General features: G+C 39.9%; 1 protein-coding gene across 1 annotated transcript; it reads right to left on the bottom strand.

The window, feature by feature from the left end:
• Positions 1-619: 619 nt before the first annotated feature.
• Positions 620-6,367, bottom strand: LOC129409008 (potassium voltage-gated channel subfamily D member 2-like). The gene is given in 4 exon segments (XM_055154112.1): positions 620-687; positions 4,155-4,237; positions 5,257-5,506; positions 5,509-6,367. Coding segments are annotated over 4 exon segments (1,260 nt in total).
• Positions 6,368-18,399: the final 12,032 nt, after the last annotated feature.

The raw sequence follows: 18,399 nt of genomic DNA, 5'->3' as shown, positions 1-18,399 counted from the left end.
CAGTCAACAATAAATGTATACAATTCAGTATGCTCTGATTTAATTAAACATTTGTGATTATTTACCACTCAACATTACATACATGCTGCTAATTTACAATTTACCATGTAATAAAACCTGAACACAACTGTAGTGCGACTGACAACTCCACTGAAAATAGGTTCACAGTTTTTCCAATAATTAGTGAGTGTGCTACTAGGAACTGTCCATAGTGCTGAAACTCAGTAAAACTACATCTATTTCTATTTGGGGATTTTTTTTTTTTCAACACTGAAGAACAGCCCTTCTCAAATACTGTAGACCTGAAGCTATGAGGTAACCCAAATGTCCAGATGAGGTGTGCTTTACAATGTTATGTAAGTCCCACATAGTTATATGATCTATAGCAACAGCATGGCCTGGATTGTATTGCAACACACAAGTGGGTTTTTAATCTTATATTTAAGGAAAGAAAAACTATAAAAAGATATGAAAGAATCTTCCTTTGTATTTTATTGCAGAATGAAAGCAAAACAGTGGCAACATAGCAGGCTTGTTTAATATCAGACCTAACAAGTTTAGGGCCAATTGGCAGTCCGTCACCATGGCAACTAATTGACCCTTCGACTTGATTATTGTCTCAGTTGGAGCTGCTGAGGCGTAGTGCACAGTGAGCTTGTGCTTTGGACATAGCCACATCTCCTAGTACTTAGCAGTTTATCATTATCATTTAGATAGAGAGTAAAAGACTTGACAATATGTAGTAATTATTTCTTGCCACTTTACTGCCAGTCAAACAGAAGTACAAACACAATGTAAGGTAATATTTGGCAGGTGTAGTTTGGCTCTATATTTATCACTGTTCTACCATCTGCATATTACCACCAAATGTGATCCCTGAGCACTTAATGAAAATACATTTGTGTGGGTTGGAAATTTGCAATGGTGTAATAAAGAAAACATTACGAAGGCTGTGCGCGCTGTTGTCACAAGATTAACATTACTCTCTAAATAGAGGGTGGAGTAAAATGCTGTTGATTTTTGCTGGCATCACAAAGCGCAGAAATTAACTTGGAGGGAGAAACCCCAGAGAGCACTGTTACATACAAGACTAGTAATACCTGATTATTCATATAGAGTGGTGCTGTTCATGGTCTGATTTCAGCTTCCTGATTATAGGTGTCTTTTGAGTACTTTTGTCCATTTTGTTTTGAATTGTTACCTACTATAACAACAGCACCCAGAAACTTTAATAAAACTAAATGAGACAAAATACAATCACGTCTTATCTAGCAGAAATTAATGCAATCTGTTTACATAACACAAATTTCTCTGACACTTAAATACAACAAGCAGAGTAAGCAAAGACTGCCACACAACTAGGAGGAAAAAAGAGGAAGACCATTAATCTTTTTATATTAAACAATTCCCTTAAGAACTTAGTCAGCTTACCACAATTAAGGACAGTAATAAAAATTGATGCAACAAGTAATTTTGTTTTTATAGTTTTTGTGGTCAGGATATGCGAATGCGATTGTTAGTCTCTCCTACATTACATTGCTAGATTATATAGATTTAAATTTGACAAAAATAACCTCCTTAAACAGACATGATAGCTTGTAAGAAATGTCCGAAAAGTTGGCCTAATGTAAGGCACAACAACATCATCATTCAGTGGTAATACAAATTAACAATTTGAATTATTAGTCCCATTATATTACATTTTTATAGAACCATGCACTAAAGACTACTGGTGCAGGATAGGAGAAACTCAATATGTATTATGGGGTCCTGTTGGGTGGGCTGGGCACTTACTCGAATTTGAATCGAGATTGAGATTCAGTCTCATCTCTAATTGTCAAAGAGCATCTTTTTTTATTTATTTTTTTTTTTAAGAGAGGGCTTTTTTTGTGTTAAATGGCACTGTTTTTGTTGTCTATGTTTATAATACAGAAAGCCATATAATTTCGTTTTTGAAATGAAAGCATCAAATAAGCATTAAAAATCTAGATCTAGAGACTATGAGGGGAAAAAAACATTGTGATTTCTTTTTTGTCATATTGACACTACATTCACCCTCTCACTTACTTGTGTTTAAAAAATCACATGGTGTAACATGTGTCAAGTCAGTGCCTCTCATGTGTTCTTTATGCTGCAGTGCAGGTGTGGAGCACAAACACCCGTTTCAAGGTGTGGCAGGATGGAGGTCACATGTGCGGCAGGTGCAGACAGGTGTAGATAGACGATCCCCTCATGGTCCACTGAGCTAAGATCAGGTCACACGTTCCGCACCAGAAACCCGAGCTGGCTCTGGCGGCAGCGGGAGGCAAAGGATCTCAGAGGGCAGGGTCTTAAGGTGGGTCTATAACATTTGTTGACAGCATGTTATGAAGACACAATGGGACATTAAAAATGCATTGTGTGTGGTCAGGAAAAAAAAAAGTACCAGCTGGGAGGGCAAAGACAGGAGTCTTAGTCTTAGTCTGGTATGTTTTCTTATATGTTTGAAGAAATTAACAATACGTGTACAATGAATAAAATAACTACAAAATGGCTAACTACTATAAGTATCAATTAAAATTTAATTCACAAACTATTCAATTACAGCCTATACTGAAATTATTTATGATACAGTCCAACCAAAAACATCTTATTCCTTGCTAAGATGAAGCTGAGAGTGGACAAGTAGTGATTGTAAATATTAAAGGACTTCTTAAGTGGAAACCTGATACAAGTGGCACAGCTTTGTGGTTAGTGCTTCTGTCCTTGCAAACCATTTTCTTTTTTAAGGCAAGTTAATCTCACAAGTGACATTCTTTTGTCGATATATGAAAATTATTAAAAAATATCTCAGATTACAAAATATAAAATCAAAACTAGAATACGCAACAGGACATTTCAGGGGTGCATGCGTTTTCATTGCGTAACATTCTAAGAGTACTTTTGTTTATAGTCTTTAATATAGTTTCGTATTTGAATACACAGTGTAGGCAGACACTATATTTACTCCAAATGCTCAGTGTTAAATGGTGTTCCCACAAAAGACCTGACAACATAAAGCCATCCATATTTGTGTCACATCATCAAACCCCAGAGCCCTTAGTCTCACTTTGTGCTGATGCTGCTGATCTATGTCCCACAATGCTTTGCTTCCAGACTAAGACAAAGAATAGCAGAAACTCCCAATGCAGGCTCTGATCTCCAAGGAGAATTTATCTTTAAATAACAGGCAGTCTGTTTCCTGGGGCTGAATGTGTGCGTGTGTGCAGCTGTGTGTTTATCAGCTGTCATTGATATTCACAGCCTGCTCTGATCAATGCACGCACACTCCGGCACACTTCATTCATTTCTAAAGATGAGATCAACCAATACAGGAGGAAAAGGGGGACATAAAAGGAAAGACAGGAGGGAAGATCCTCTAAAGACTTGATTAGAGCTAAAGACCTGTTCAAGTTGAGAAATGTATTGACAGCATTGCATTTTTGTCTATACTCTTTGTTTTAAGAGAGAAATATGGTTGTATTTTGCAGTATAAAATATAAAGTGATTCTTGGAGAGATTTTTTTCTCTTCACAGCCAGTGTTTTGACCATGTTTTTAACTGCTTTCTTACAGCCTTTACAGTAGTTGAAAAAAACAACAACTCTACAACACAACTAATACCTGCAACATTCATTTGGACTGTTGTTCCAGAATAAGACAAGTTATGTTTCCATCATATTATGACCTTAAAGATGCTGATTTTCCAGGAGCCCATTTCTGCTTGATACATTCCATTTGCCAAAGTTTTGGTAATGCTCACTAAGTTTTTTACAGTTTTAACCCCAACTATTGCTATTTAAGTACACACAGTGCTCCGCTCCTTTAACTTTGTAAGAGATAAATGTGGGAAATACAAATATATTAGAATGAACTGGAAAGTGGAAACTGGAAAGCAAGCTAATCAAAGGTTAATTTAGATTAATTACTGAATTGTGTTTAATGTGTGGCATTTCTCTTACTGCCTCAGAGTCAGTGTGAGTGTTCGTCCCTCCTTCTTGCTCTCACTCTAACACTTTGTACAATTGCTCCAAAAGTGTGAATCTACTAATACGACTGCTTTTCCACACTTCCTAAATGTCTTCCTGCAATCACTGCCCCATTAAAATGTCCATTTCCAAATTAAACACTACTAACATTTAGGGGATGTGATTTTGCCCGCAGATACCATCTTTTCCACTTGGATGCCCCTGTAGGTGGCTTCATTACAAAGAGAAACACTAAGACGAACATATGAGTGTGAGAGCCGTTAGCCCGCTAATGCATTAATTAAATTAGAGTCATCTAATAGAAACACTGAGTGCATACCAACCCATAGAGACACAGGAGTACTAAAGCTGTGTCTAAATTTACATTAAATAAAATATGTCTATGATCAGTTGTTATTGTTTTTAACCTTTTCTTTGCATGTGTTTATCCACATAAACACACTGAACTGATATATATTGTGTGCTTGGGTGTGTGTGGCACATGTTGTGTCTGTGTGCGTGTCCGATTTCAGTTGCAACAGACAGCTCTGTCACACATGTATTATTAAGTCACATGACCTGATGCTGCCAATGGGCACAGGTCAGACATAGACTGATTACACTCCTGTAACTAGAACTTTTCCTCCAACAGGCTGCCCATAATTACGCTTCTCTAATCAATTAGACATAGATAAATGCTCTTGGCTCAGTCAGCCTTTCCTGTATTGACATCAGATTGAACAATTTAGTGCAAGTACTTAGCCATAAATAAAGTGTAAATAAGGAGAAAACCATTAACATGAATTATGCAGATACATTGTTGCTAATTATTGTTTATGTTATATTCAGTACTTAATACTACGACTACATTCCGATAGTTCCATTTTGACAACTTTAGGTAAAAAAACAACTTATTTTATCTGTAACTGTTCAGCACCATGGACAGAGGAAAGAATTTAAAAAACATTACCAAAACTAAGTTTCACAGGTCACATGGACATAACACAGTATTTCATAATAATTGATCAATTATGACAACAAAATATAGTTAAGTATACTTAATGCTACTATACTTATGAGTATTTAGCTTTATATGGCAAGAGCACTTTTCTGATTCTCTTCTAAGAACAGACATAAGCAAAACTTTATTTGTCTTCAGCACCATGGACAGAGGTAGGCATAAAGCGCATCCAAAAACATTACCAACAGGTAGGGTTACACAGCCAAGCCCCTCACACAAATACGCACACACCCGCACGCGCCAGACTCACCCCAGGGTCGTCATGGTAACGATGGTGTACCAGAAAGCCGCGGGGATGCTGGTAAACTTGCTGGCGCTGGAGCCCTTCTCCGCGTAAAACATGACTGTGGCGAAGATGATAATGGCCATAGTGAGAGAAAAAAGCAGGAAGCCCAATTCTGAGGCACAACTCTTAAGTGTATAGCCCAGGATGCGCAGACCCGCTGAGTGCCGCGAGAATTTAAAAATCCGAAACACCCTAAAGACACGCAGGGTGACAAGGCACCACTTACGTCCTCATTGTCCGTCATGACAAGGCCAATGTAATAGGGCATGATGGCCACCACGTCAATAATACTCATCACGCTTTTGACAAACTTGTATCGGCTGGGCGCGGCCATCAGACGCAGCAGGTACTCCACAGTAAAAATCATGACGCACGCGGTGTCCAGGCAGAAGAAAGCCAACTCATAGCGCTCACCGCAGGACACAACCTTTACGCGGTTGGGCAGTGTGCCGCACGGGACAGTCTCCACCACGTTGGCCAGCACTGACACTGCGATGAAGAAGCCTGTAACATAGTAGAAGACTAGAGCCATTGTGCTTGTGTGAGGGTTCTCAAAGGCGCGCCACATAGTCTCCCTAAAAGACATATCCGCGGAGATCAGATCATTGGCTTGGTCCGTCTCCTCATCATCCTGTATGCGCTCCTGGTTTTCCCGCCGCCGGTCCTTGTAGTCCTCGTAGCAGCAATCCCCAATAATCTCCGGGATAATGCCAAAAAAGGAAAGCTCCTCGTCGTACGCCGATATACACTCTTGACGCGGGTAGTGCAGTTTTCCTGTGCGATAGAAGTTCAGAATGTGGCGAAAAATATCTGGATCGCGGTCAAAAAAATACTCCTTTGTTTCTTCGTGAAAGAAAAAATCCCGCTCAGAGCTGCCCAGAAGCGTGTCCGGGTAGCGCTCTAAAGTATCACTCCAAGTTTGAAACTTAGTGCCACTTACATTAAGAATGATAAGTCCGTCCTCTCCCCGCTGCCTTTCTTTGGGGGGTATGGGCATGGGCGCGTTGGCCACCGGCATCCAGCCGATAGCCGCTGCGCGCGCGAAGGGCAGCCACGCTGCTACTCCCGCTGCCATGGTACTAGAGCTGAGGGTCACTCAAAGCACCCGAGAGACGAGCAGACATTCAGAGGAAAGCCACGAGCCCTCTGCTCATTCACTTTAGAGAACCCTCAAGATGCATACCATACATAACTTTATAAAAACTTTATACTTTGGATCCGGCTTCTTCTTTTCCTTGGGTCAGCAACAAGTCCAGTAAGTGTTAGGACGAGCCCAGGTTCCAAAGCCGGGCACAGTGCAGGCGCCGTGCGGACATGCTGCTTTCGGCGGCCTTGTTTTCTTTCTTCTACGCGCTGTTTCTCTGCGGTCACAATAGGGACGTGTCCAAGAACCACAGATCTGCTGGAGAGCGCAGGAAGTGTCTGCCGTTCTCCAGTCACACAGGTGATGCTCCGAGCAAAGCGGAAGCCTGCGCTGTTGCCTCTACCACCACTCTGTTACGCTCTTTCCTTCTCTTCATTGCTCTCTCCCTCTCTTTGGGGGCGTGTCTATGCTGCAGTCTTGTTGTTCTCTTGACGCGCATTACTCCAAACCTGTTGTCAGTGAGTGTTTATGGTATTCAGTTGCTGCTGTTTAATATTTGTCTGCTGAGCTCTGCAGAAAATCAATGAAAAACTAACAACTAAAGCAAAGTCAACATCTTTTTTGCACAATACAAAAGCATAAACTGTTGTAAACTCTGTCTCTGAGTCTAAATCAAGCAGCAACTCTGATGCCACACACAACTTCTGACTTGGATTTCTTAATTTTAAGGTTGTGAAAGCAAAGCTGAAACCTCACCCATTTACCTGTTCAGTTATGGCACTGGAAGTACACTGAAAAAAGGTCTGAGGGGGTTGCTCAAATTGCAAAAACTAATTTGACAACAATCACATGACTTTTTTTATGTTTCTCTGTCCAGCATGTTTAAATCTTACAAACATCGCTTGATTGTGGCCGATGTTAGATCTGCATGTTTTAATCAGGTTGAGGAAACATGACTTTATTATAATCTCTGATGAGGCTCCTCCCTCTGGAATTCTCCATCCCAAAACCTTTGGAGGGAAAATTCAAATCTAACAGGACACAGGACAGATAGATGAGCAGAGGACACACACTGTGGGGCAGGAGGATTATGAGAGCTGATCTGGAGGTGAGACTTTTCAAAGATTTTTTGTGCTTCTCTGGCCTAGAATGTCGTCATTGTTAAAACATGTTTGTGGTGTTTTATTTGAAATTAGAGTTAATGTCAGGACTGTTTCCATGAAACAAATTGTCTTTGACTGTCCATCTACAAGAGTGTGACAGTTGTACTCAGATTTAAATGTGTTTGTTCCAGAGTCGTCTACAAACAAAGAGTGATCTCCAGAGCTCTGCTGGAGCTGTGGGAAAGTTCATGAATGTTATAGCTGATGTTTCAGAAAAAAGAAAGATGTTTAAGAACCAACAAACCACAGACCACAGATGAACAAAGTAAGTAACTCAACTAAAATGATTTTAAAAGAATTTTTCAAAATGAACTTCCTATTGAAACAGTTTTCGTGTTTCTACAGGGTGATGTGGCACTAGGAGGACTTTATACCAAATGCCCTACATGTTACTGCGTTTAGAGGAAAAAAAGCAGCACATGGTGAGTTTTGTTTCTGCAGATACAGTTCTAATGTTCTTGTGATTCTGTTCTGGTCCATTATTGTAGTAATAAGTACTTTAAATGTATTTGAACATATACAACAGAGTAGATCATCATAATGTGATCATCATGTGTTATTCCTGTGTCCACAGGCAGAGACCAGAGCGTCTTAACTGGAATAAATCTTCACACTGTCCAGCTCCAAACTGTGTCTCTGTACTTGTGCTCTCTGTGTGTTTGATTCTGTTTAAGACAATACAGAACTGTGGAAAACTAAAGACTGTTTTTGTATTATTTTACAGAATTAGATCAATTAAATTAAATTATACATACTTATACATTTCATGATAAGGTACCATAAGATAAACATGCATATTCAGCAAGATTTGATCAAATTTCATCAACATGAAAAAGTGATGTTTAAGTTCTGAGAAAAATTTGCGTAAAGGGGATCGAAATAAGTTTCATAGCCTAAACATAATTTTATTGCATGCAACCGCTTTCCATAACTTTTTTATACAAATCCAGCGACCTTTTTTTTTCAGTGTACAAAATTGTAAATTGAATGTTTCATCAATAATGTTATGCACTTCACAGATAAGTTAGTGTAACAGTCAGTCACTAAACGAGGTATATTCTTATTTGAAAGACGACAGCAGCACAGAGCCTCAGGCATGTGTATTTCTCCATCAACAGCTGCATATTACTCACAGTGAAGTGTAGGGTCCAGACAGGAGGTCTCAGTTTGCTCCTAAATCATGGTACAAAAGAAAACCTAAGCAGCTGGGATCAATGAAATCTGTTTCTGCATCTGAGTCTTTTATAAACAGCACCTGAATATAAATCTGCTCATACAGGCACTACACTGACAACTAACTCAAATCAGTGTATCTGATCATTAATACTTACTGTGGGCTTTTTAGCATAACATCAGTCTCTCTAGGAAATTAACATGTGTTAGTCTAATGCATCTTAACATAAAGATGTGTGCTATGTGCATCCAATACTGGAGATCTATGGCTCCCCTGTCAAGGTAGGAGGGACTGTGTAACCCACAATGTACCCTGTTTAAGACATAATAAGACATGGATAGGGATGAGAGGGTATCCCTTCTGCATGTTCAATCACGTGTTGCAGATAGGCATAGTGCACACACTTAGGTCCAGAACCTTCAGCTCTCAAAAAGGGTTAGGTTGGATTCACTAGGCTGTTAAATCAGTATAACAGTGTACGTTTTTGTCCTAACAACATCATATAAAATAAAATACAGAAAAGCAGCGCCTCAGTAAACCTTCCAGGCCTCTGCTACTCAACTACTGCCTTGATTATTGTAAAATATTTTATTATTTTCAATAACACTATCAATCAATCTGTAAAAGGAGATGATGGTAGTGAAGGTTGTTTGTGGCTGAGCTGTGCCATAATATTATTCTGTATGCCTACAAATGAGCTTTGTTTTTTAGACTTTTTTTTTTTTTTTTTTTTGAACCCTCACAGTTTTTTTTGTCTGTTTTGTTTTGTTATGATGTTTTGTTATATTATGTAAGTTATAACTATGACTTCTGATTGACCCTAGCACTTTGCACAATCCATATTTCATTTCAGACTCAAACTTTAGCAGTGCACATTTGGTTTTCCCCTTCCAGACCAGGTTGTGGCCTGCAGCTCTCACAACTCGTGTTGGTTTGTGTCTCTTATTTTCTCAGCCCATGTGTCTGTAGCTTAGTCATTCCTCCTCCGCTCCTCTCTTTCAGACAGCCTGTGTTTAGAACTCTGGCCAAAAGTGTGTTTTTAGACTGCTATTGTCTGGCCGTGCTACAGAGATAACACACAGATAGATGAGTGGGAAGTGTCAAAATGTACTAATACAATTACAAGTGACAGTTGTGAATCTTTGTAATTTGTAGTTTATTAGTTTTTTCTTACATATGCATATCTAATTAAGATATCAATTTATTTGTATCCCTCTTAAAATTAGAAAAATTAGAACTGCATGGTCAAAATGCTACATCTCATTACTGAATTAATAGTGCAGATACACCTGGTCAAATATTACTCTAATAGTAAAAAAAATAAAGTAAAATGTAACTTTTCTGGTGAAGGGTCCGCTATCTGCTTGTCTCCATGGAGATGTTATGCTTTTGTCTGGAATATCCCAGTATGGCATTAAACATCCAACTTGCATTTACTCATTATGTGTTTTTATTGACCTAAAAACTTGCCTTCTTACTGTGAGTGGACTCGCCTCCTCACAGATCTGACATCTAATAATCTAGCTCTGTGTTGTAATGCCACACTGTGGAACATTCAAGATAGTATCTCCATGGAGAGAAGCAGGTGATGTGGACCCTCCACCAGAAAAGTTACACAGTGCACCTTTAAGTTGAAGTACGGAAGCATTTGCTGTAGAAATTACTTAGATTTATGTTGTAAATAATAACTATGCGACTTTGCAGCTTTGAAAATGTAACATTTATTTTGGTCTTCCATCTTTACTCCAGCCTGTATAATTAGTGTTATACACTGTTATATCTGTATAACTTTACAGAGAATGCAGCAAAATAAGGAATTGCTAGTGAGAGGTCAGTTTGAAAATAAAATACATGTTTCAGAGATTTGAGGTTTTCCTTTGTTTATATATATATATATATATATATATATATATATATATATATATATATATATATATATATATATAGACCAGACAAGACCCACGGTGTAGACTGTGCAAAGAGGCTCCTGAGACAGTCCAGCACATAACTGCGGGGTGTAAGATGCTGGCAGGGAAAGCATACATGGAGCGACATAACCAAGTGGCGGGCATAGTGTACAGAAACATCTGTGCAGAGTATGGGCTGGAAACCCCAGGATCAAGGTGGGAAACACCTCCAAAGGTTGTGGAGAATGACCGAGCCAAGATCCTGTGGGACTTCCAGATACAGACTGACAGAATGGTGATGGCGAACCAACCAGACATAGTGGTGGTGGATAAGAAACAGAGCAGAGCCGTGGTGGTTGACATCGCAATACCAAGCGATGGTAATATCAGGAAAAAGGAACACGAGAAGCTAGAGAAATACCAGGGGCTCAAGGAAGAGCTGGAGAGAGCCTGGAAAGTAAAGGCATCAGTGGTGCCTGTGGTGATCGGAGCACTCGGGGCTGTAACCCCCAAACTGGAAGAGTGGCTACAACAGATACCGGGAAAAACAACGGACATCTCAGTCCAGAAAAGTGCAGTACTGGGAACAGCAAAGATACTGCGCAGAACTCTCAAGCTCCCAGGCCTCTGGTAGAGGACCCGAGCTCAATGAGGGTGAGAGAGACCTACCACCGTGGAAGGTGAGAAACACATTTATTTTATTTATATTATCCCACAAGCAAATGGCAACCTCGAAGAGGCAACAAGGAAAGCGGCTACGGCCAAATACCTGCAAAGAGTGAGGCAAGTCCTTAGAAGCCAGCTCAATGGCAAGAACAAGGTGCAGGCAATCAACAGCTACGCCCTGCCAGTGATCAGATACCCTGCAGGGATTGTAAGCTGGCCAAAGGAGGAGATACAGACCACAGATGTTAAGACACGAAAGCTCCTGACCATGCATGGAGGGTTCCATCCCAAATCCAACATCCTGAGAATGTACGCAGGCCGGAAGGAAGGGGGCCGAGGACTAGTGAGTGTGGGAACCACTGTCCAGGATGAAACATCCAAGCTCCTTGAGTACATCAAGGACAAGGCCCCGGCAGATGAGGTGCTCAGAGAATGTCTCAGACAGTGGGGTCCAGAGGAAGGGACCATCATGGCAGGACAAACCCCTACATGGGGCGTACCACCGGAGCACAACTGAAGTGGCTGATATCAAGAAATCCTACCAATGGCTTGAGAGGGCTGGTCTGAAGGACAGCACAGAGGCACTCATCCTGGCTGCTCAGGAGCAGGCCCTGGGCACTCGAGCAATAGAGGCCCAGATCTACCACACCAGACAAGACCCACGGTGTAGACTGTGCAGAGAGGCTCCTGAGACAGTCCAGCACATAACTGCAGGGTGTAAGATGCTGGCAGGGAAAGCATACATGGAGCGACATAACCAAGTGGCGGGCATAGTGTACAGAAACATCTGTGCAGAGTATGGGCTGGAAACCCCAGGATCAAGGTGGGAAACACCTCCAAAGGTTGTGGAGAATGACCAAGCCAAGATCCTGCGGGACTTCCAGATACAGACTGACAGAATGGTGATGGCAAACCAACCAGACATAGTGGTGGTGGATAAGAAACAGAGCAGAGCCGTGGTGGTGGACATTGCAATAGCAAGCGATGGTAATATCAGGAAAAAGGAACACGAGAAGCTAGAGAAATACCAGGGGCTCAAGGAAGAGCTGGAGAGAGCCTGGAAAGTAAAGGCATCAGTGGTGCCTGTGGTGATCGGAGCACTCGGGGCTGTAACCCCCAAACTGGAAGAGGCTACGACAGATACTGGGAAAAACAATGGACATCTCAGTCCAGAAAAGTGCAGTACTGGGAACAGCAAAGATACTGCGCAGAACTCTCAAGCTCCCAGGCCTCTGGTAGAGGACCCGAGCTGAATGAGGGTGAGAGACCTACCACCGTGGAAGGTGAGAAACACATTTATATATATATATATATATATATATATATATATATATATATATATATATATATATATATATATATATATATACATACACACGCACGCACGCACACACACACATATATATAATTAAAGTTACAATAAAGGGCATAACAGTGCTGTCAGTGCGAGGATGCTCTTCATATTATTTAATCCTATAAATGTGAAAAGGTGACATTTAATAGCATGAGTGTACATCTTAAATAAAAGCATTTCCAGTTGTGATGGAGATGTTATGATGATGTATTATTTTTGTATGTTGAGTTTGTGGTATGTTTTCTGTGAGTGAGGTGTGAGAGGGTATTTGTCTCATCATCCACGTGTGTGACTGTGTGTGTGTGAGGAAGAAATATTGTGCACTATATAACTTTTCTGGAGGAGGGTTTACCATCATTTTCTCTCCACGCTGTTAATGATGCCTGGAATGCTACATAGAATGTCACTTAACTTTTCAATCTCCACGGAGAGACCGTATCTGATGCCAACAGCCCAGGTTGCATATTAGATTTGTGGGAAGCTGACCCCACTCACAATAAGAATGTATGTTTTTCCATGTATTTTTTAGGCAATAGGCCACCTGTAATTGAATGAATGTATGATAGATAGGTTTAATGTCTTACAGTGGATAATATCAGGCACTGACATATCCACAGAAACAAGGCAGAGACAGAAAAGAGAAAAACTAAAAAAATAAATAAATAAATGAATGAAAAGAGTATATACTGTACATAGAACTGTGCATTAGTGCTGTTGTCAATACAGAGCAGAAAAAGTGGTCTCTACAAATGAATCATATCATTAACATACTCATTAAAACAGAACTGGCCTTTTCCAAAATGCCCTGCAAACATTTGGAGCAGAGAATGAGCGCCCTCTTATCTAAGTCGCTGAGGCATCTCTAACACCAGCTGCACTGTGGACATTGTTATTACAATTGTAAATTTCTCAAATTTGTATTATTATTCCAATTTGTGTCATGTGTTGTGTTCTGTTAACCTATATGTCCCATACTTAGTTATAAACTCATTCAAAATAATCCATATTTTTTCCATCTTAATGTACAAATGCACAGAAATATGAGACCAAGACTTTTTAAGCCAGTGCAAAATTAGAAAATGTTAAAGGTGTACTGTGTGATTTTTCTGATCACCAACTTCTCTCCATGAAAATGTTGCTTGGAATGTTCCACCGTATGGCATTACACTTACTTATCTCTACCGAGACAGAAGGTCTAACCATAGGGCCAAGTTACATGTCAGATTTGTTGAGAGATGAGCCAACTCACAGTAAGAATGCAAGTTTTTAAGTCAATAAAAACCCATATTATTGAGTAAAAACAAGCTGGATGCTTAATGTCATACCGGGAGATTCCAGACAAAACAACATCTCTATAGAGACAAGCAGATGGAAGCTCCACCACCAGAAAAGTTACACAGTGCACCTTTAAGAACCAAGAAAAAAAAGTACAGTGATTGGTACAATATGAGGTAGAGACATTCTCAGTGCATTTGCTTATTTGAACAGCCAGAACCAGCAGGCTGTCAGGGACAACTGCTGCTCAGCTGAAAACTCCTCAAACTGTTGGTGGATGTGTCAAGTGAGAAACCCAATGGTAAATAATAAATATGATTGAAAGTAAACTTGAACATTGTGCAAAGTTCAGACTCAATGCTGCTGCACACCCTTGGGACTGATGGGAGGTGGTACGCAAAGTCTCTTTCACTTCACTTTTCTTTGTCAAAATAAACCTGCGGGGTCCTTCTAGGCTCCTAGCCTTATTGTTAATGTTTTCTGGCATCCAGGGACATGGAAGGTACTGCTGCCTCTGTATTTGACAATGTCCCATGGCCCTAGGGAAGAAGCTTTCACTGAACACAACTACAAAAAGGCACTCCTGGAGCTACACTGAGTGGGGTTGAGTATAGGACTGTCCAAAAACAGCTGTAGAAGCAAAAATTTATCTTTAAGATATAATTTCTTGTTATGCCCACACGATTATCAAACACTTCATTCATATAACTCTAATTGTTACTGTTACTGTTAACATGAGTAATGTTACATTGTTCACCACGTTTATATTGTATTTACAATTTTGGTCTATTTTGCTTTGTTAAAGGTCCTGTACCTGATTTTTACAGTCTTAAAAATATGAACTCATTCATTTTTAATGGGTTGCAATGGTCCAAAGTTATTTCTCACTTACCTCATACATTATGAGCATCCTAATTATTCACTGTGATGAGTTTAGAAGTGCTTTTCACTAGTGCAATTTTGCAGTGATGATTAAGCTAACTAGCATGCTAATGCACACCTGATTATGGACAATGAAATGCTTTCTAATTAAATGCAAACAGTGCACTGCTGACATAGTTTGACTTTAAGAGCTGCTTATACAGTACATCTATATATCTTGGGCAAGGCCCATTTTGCTCAAATACATCAGAAAAAAATGGTACAGAGCCTTTCATTTGTTAAACAAAAATGTCAACCTTTAGACGACATATAACGCAATCAAAGAATATTATATAAAATTGGCAAATTGTGAGGTAAAAATGTGATCCTGAAGGCAACAGTAAAATACAAGAACAGCTTGGAAAGGGAGTTCTCTAACATGAAGACAAAGCAAGCATCCCACAAGGTCATCAACAGGATGTGAACCCAAACCCAGTGCACAGTTACAGATGCAACGCAGTTTGCAGGAGAACGATTTGATGATGTGGACTATTCAGATGAAAACTGCTGAGAGCACATCCAGCCCATCATGTTGTATTGTTCCAGCTTCTTTTTCAATATGCCCACTGTTAAAAATGGTTTAAACTAAAAAAAGAGGTAACACACACAGTTGTTAAAATCATAGGATTTCCCACACCCAACCATACAGATCTTAACAGAACCACTGAAATCTCTACAGAACAGAGCTCCACTCTTCCACTACAGGAGCACCTCACCCCTCTCCCCTCAGGATGGAGGCACAGGGCACTCAGGTGCAGGAGGGCATGCTTTAGCAGAAGCCTAACCCCCTCGGTCATCACATTCCTGCAATGTGCTGTTGTCTACTATAATGTCTCTAGGTTGCTGTGTTGTTGTTGTCTGCATATATATGTCAAATGAGCTCTGTGTTTGTGAAAAAGAATTTCCCCTCTGAACCTGGATACTGCCCAGACCTCAGAAGCTGGGCCGTATCCAGGTTCGGAGTATGTCTGTGTGGTGGGACCTTGTATTGCTGCAAGTGATGCTGTCTATGGACTTTTGCCAGTGTGTTTCAGCCAAGAAAAAAAATAAAAATACAAACAGCCTACAATAGGTTACATTAACAGTTCGTTCAATAAGTGAGCAACAAATAGCCTTCATATTACAAACACAGAACATCCTGAGATTATGGAATAAAAATGATTTGGGATAGATGATCTATAATACAGTAATTACACTGAAGAAAAGAAGAAACAGACTTGTCTTGAAAAATATGAAAGAAGCAGATATATTCAAACATTACATAACAGTTGTGGTTGTTTGTGTAACGTCCTATACATCACAATTCCACCGCCACCTCTTCAAAACATGTAGGTCACTTTAGTGCAGTAGTCATTACAGACATAAAACTCATCAAACTGACAGAAATCTCAATGCAGCCACAAACCTACATGATCACTAACAGTTGTGTGAGCATGGCCTTAAATTGTTGGCACACTGAATCCATCCTCAACTCCAGTTTCAGTTGATTCTTTATTGTTTAAGTGTCCAGTTGAGTGGACTGGGCTGAAAGTGAAGATTTCCACAAGTCCAGTAAAGCAGCTTAAAGTGGCAAATGTTGGGCTAATACTGGAGAAAATGGCTTGTCAGGGTGAAGGTGTCCGCTTCTGCAGAGCTTAGTCGATATCCCCCTCGATGTTTGTACTGGAGGTGAGAACGCCTCAACCTCAGGAGAGTCGCTGGGAGCAGACCCAGAAAAAGAAGAGCTCTATTGATGAGGGCATTTTTATTGATGTGTGGGGAAAGGAGCACTGTGGCCTTCTGGGTAAATCTCTAAAGAAAAGAGAGGGTTTTCAAAAGTGCATGGATAAAAAAAACCCAAAAGAAAACCTCCTACAAAAGATATAATACAAGAAAGGGTAATACATTTTAGTTCCAGGTCATACTGTCAGTATTGATAATCAAGAGCAGGTATAAATTCAGCATTTTGCAGCAAGGAAATCTTGTTAAATTTATGAGATACATATTTCTAGGAATATGGTTGACAGATTATACTTGTGTTAAACTGATATTTCACTATTATGTCAAAACACATTGTGGGCGTGGTGCAGAGTCCAATTCAATAACGTCCTGTGATTTGATAAACTTATTACTCTTTTTAGATATAAATAGATATATTCTAAATTTTAGAAAGCACAGACATTCAAAATATTTCAGTTTCACTACCAAATAATGGGGTCAAGAAGAGCACACATAATTAAGTATTTATTTGATTGGGACTGAGTATGTTAATGAACAAATAACATGACACAACATGAATGTAAGCACAGCAGACTGTAGCCTAAGGCTAATTTCCATCCGTTGTACACAGTCAGGCTTTCATTTGGAAAAGTCCAAGATCAGCAGATCTATCTGTTGGGCTCCACTGGGGCATTACTAGGCACTTACTGTGTTCCCTGATGGTTGAGATCGGCCTGACATGTCCTCAGAACCTCTGCCTCAGCTCAGAGATTGAACAGAGACAAGGTTTTATCATGTGACCACTGATGACAGCTGTCAGCATCATGTTCATCATCATCATCATCATCATCATCATCATCACATTTAAAATGACCACTCCAGTCCAAAAACAAAACACCACCATTTACAGCAAAAAACTACGACAATGGTTCCATGGCTCAGACTGAGTTTTGCATGTGCTAGGCTCATAATAATAACACACAAACTGATTTGGAAAATAAATGTTGCCTTTTTTCAAAAACCCACAATAGTAAAGAAACTGTCTTTACTTGCATCATATGTAGCCCCACAGCCATGTTTGTTTAAAATGTTGTAGAAATAACAGAAATACATATATACATAGATAATATTTTCATCATATTACCTACCTGCTGCAGTTGTCCTTTTGTGGCCCCTTCTTTAATGTTTGGCAGCAGTTTTATATGATGGCAGGTCTGATCGCACTGTGCATGTTCTGATTGGTTGGTTCTGTGGCAGCTGCAGTCTCAGGCACTCACGTCCCATCAGTCACTGCACCTTTTATCATCATATGCTTACTATGGGCAAAGAAAACTGGTAATGTGATAAAAAATATATATATATATATATAATAATAATAAATAAATAAACATATTTAGTTCCAATGCTCACTCATCTTTCTCTTTTGCCTGGAGGGAAAATCAAGCTGGATCATTTGTCACACAGTGCTGCTTACAGATTTACCCTTATCAGACTGTAATTCACCCAATGGTCCTGCAGTCTGCAGCCTATGTCATCAACAGCAAGCTATCGATGACAGGATGAACTGAAGTCATCTTTACTGTCAGACATCACTCTCCTTAAAGAAGAAATCACTGCTGAGCACACAGCTGCAAAAACTGTCACTGATAAGAGCCAATTATGTGAGCACCAGTCCTGTAACCCACTGATGGTAAAACTGCACTATTGACGGGAGGGATGGACACAGGAAGGAAGAGCTTTTATTTCACTCTTTATCCCTTTAGTATGAGTGCACTGTGACCCAGGACACTCCAAATGAAGTGGTGACAACAGGCACAATAAAGCTCCTGCAATTACACAGTAACCAATGCACAACACACAATGAT

Source organism: Boleophthalmus pectinirostris, unplaced genomic scaffold (genome assembly GCF_026225935.1).
Source record: "Boleophthalmus pectinirostris isolate CB_2022bp ecotype Guang Dong unplaced genomic scaffold, ASM2622593v1 HiC_scaffold_18, whole genome shotgun sequence".
Classification (NCBI taxonomy): domain Eukaryota; kingdom Metazoa; phylum Chordata; class Actinopteri; order Gobiiformes; family Gobiidae; genus Boleophthalmus; species Boleophthalmus pectinirostris.
This window is presented reverse-complemented; position numbering and strand designations above follow the sequence as displayed.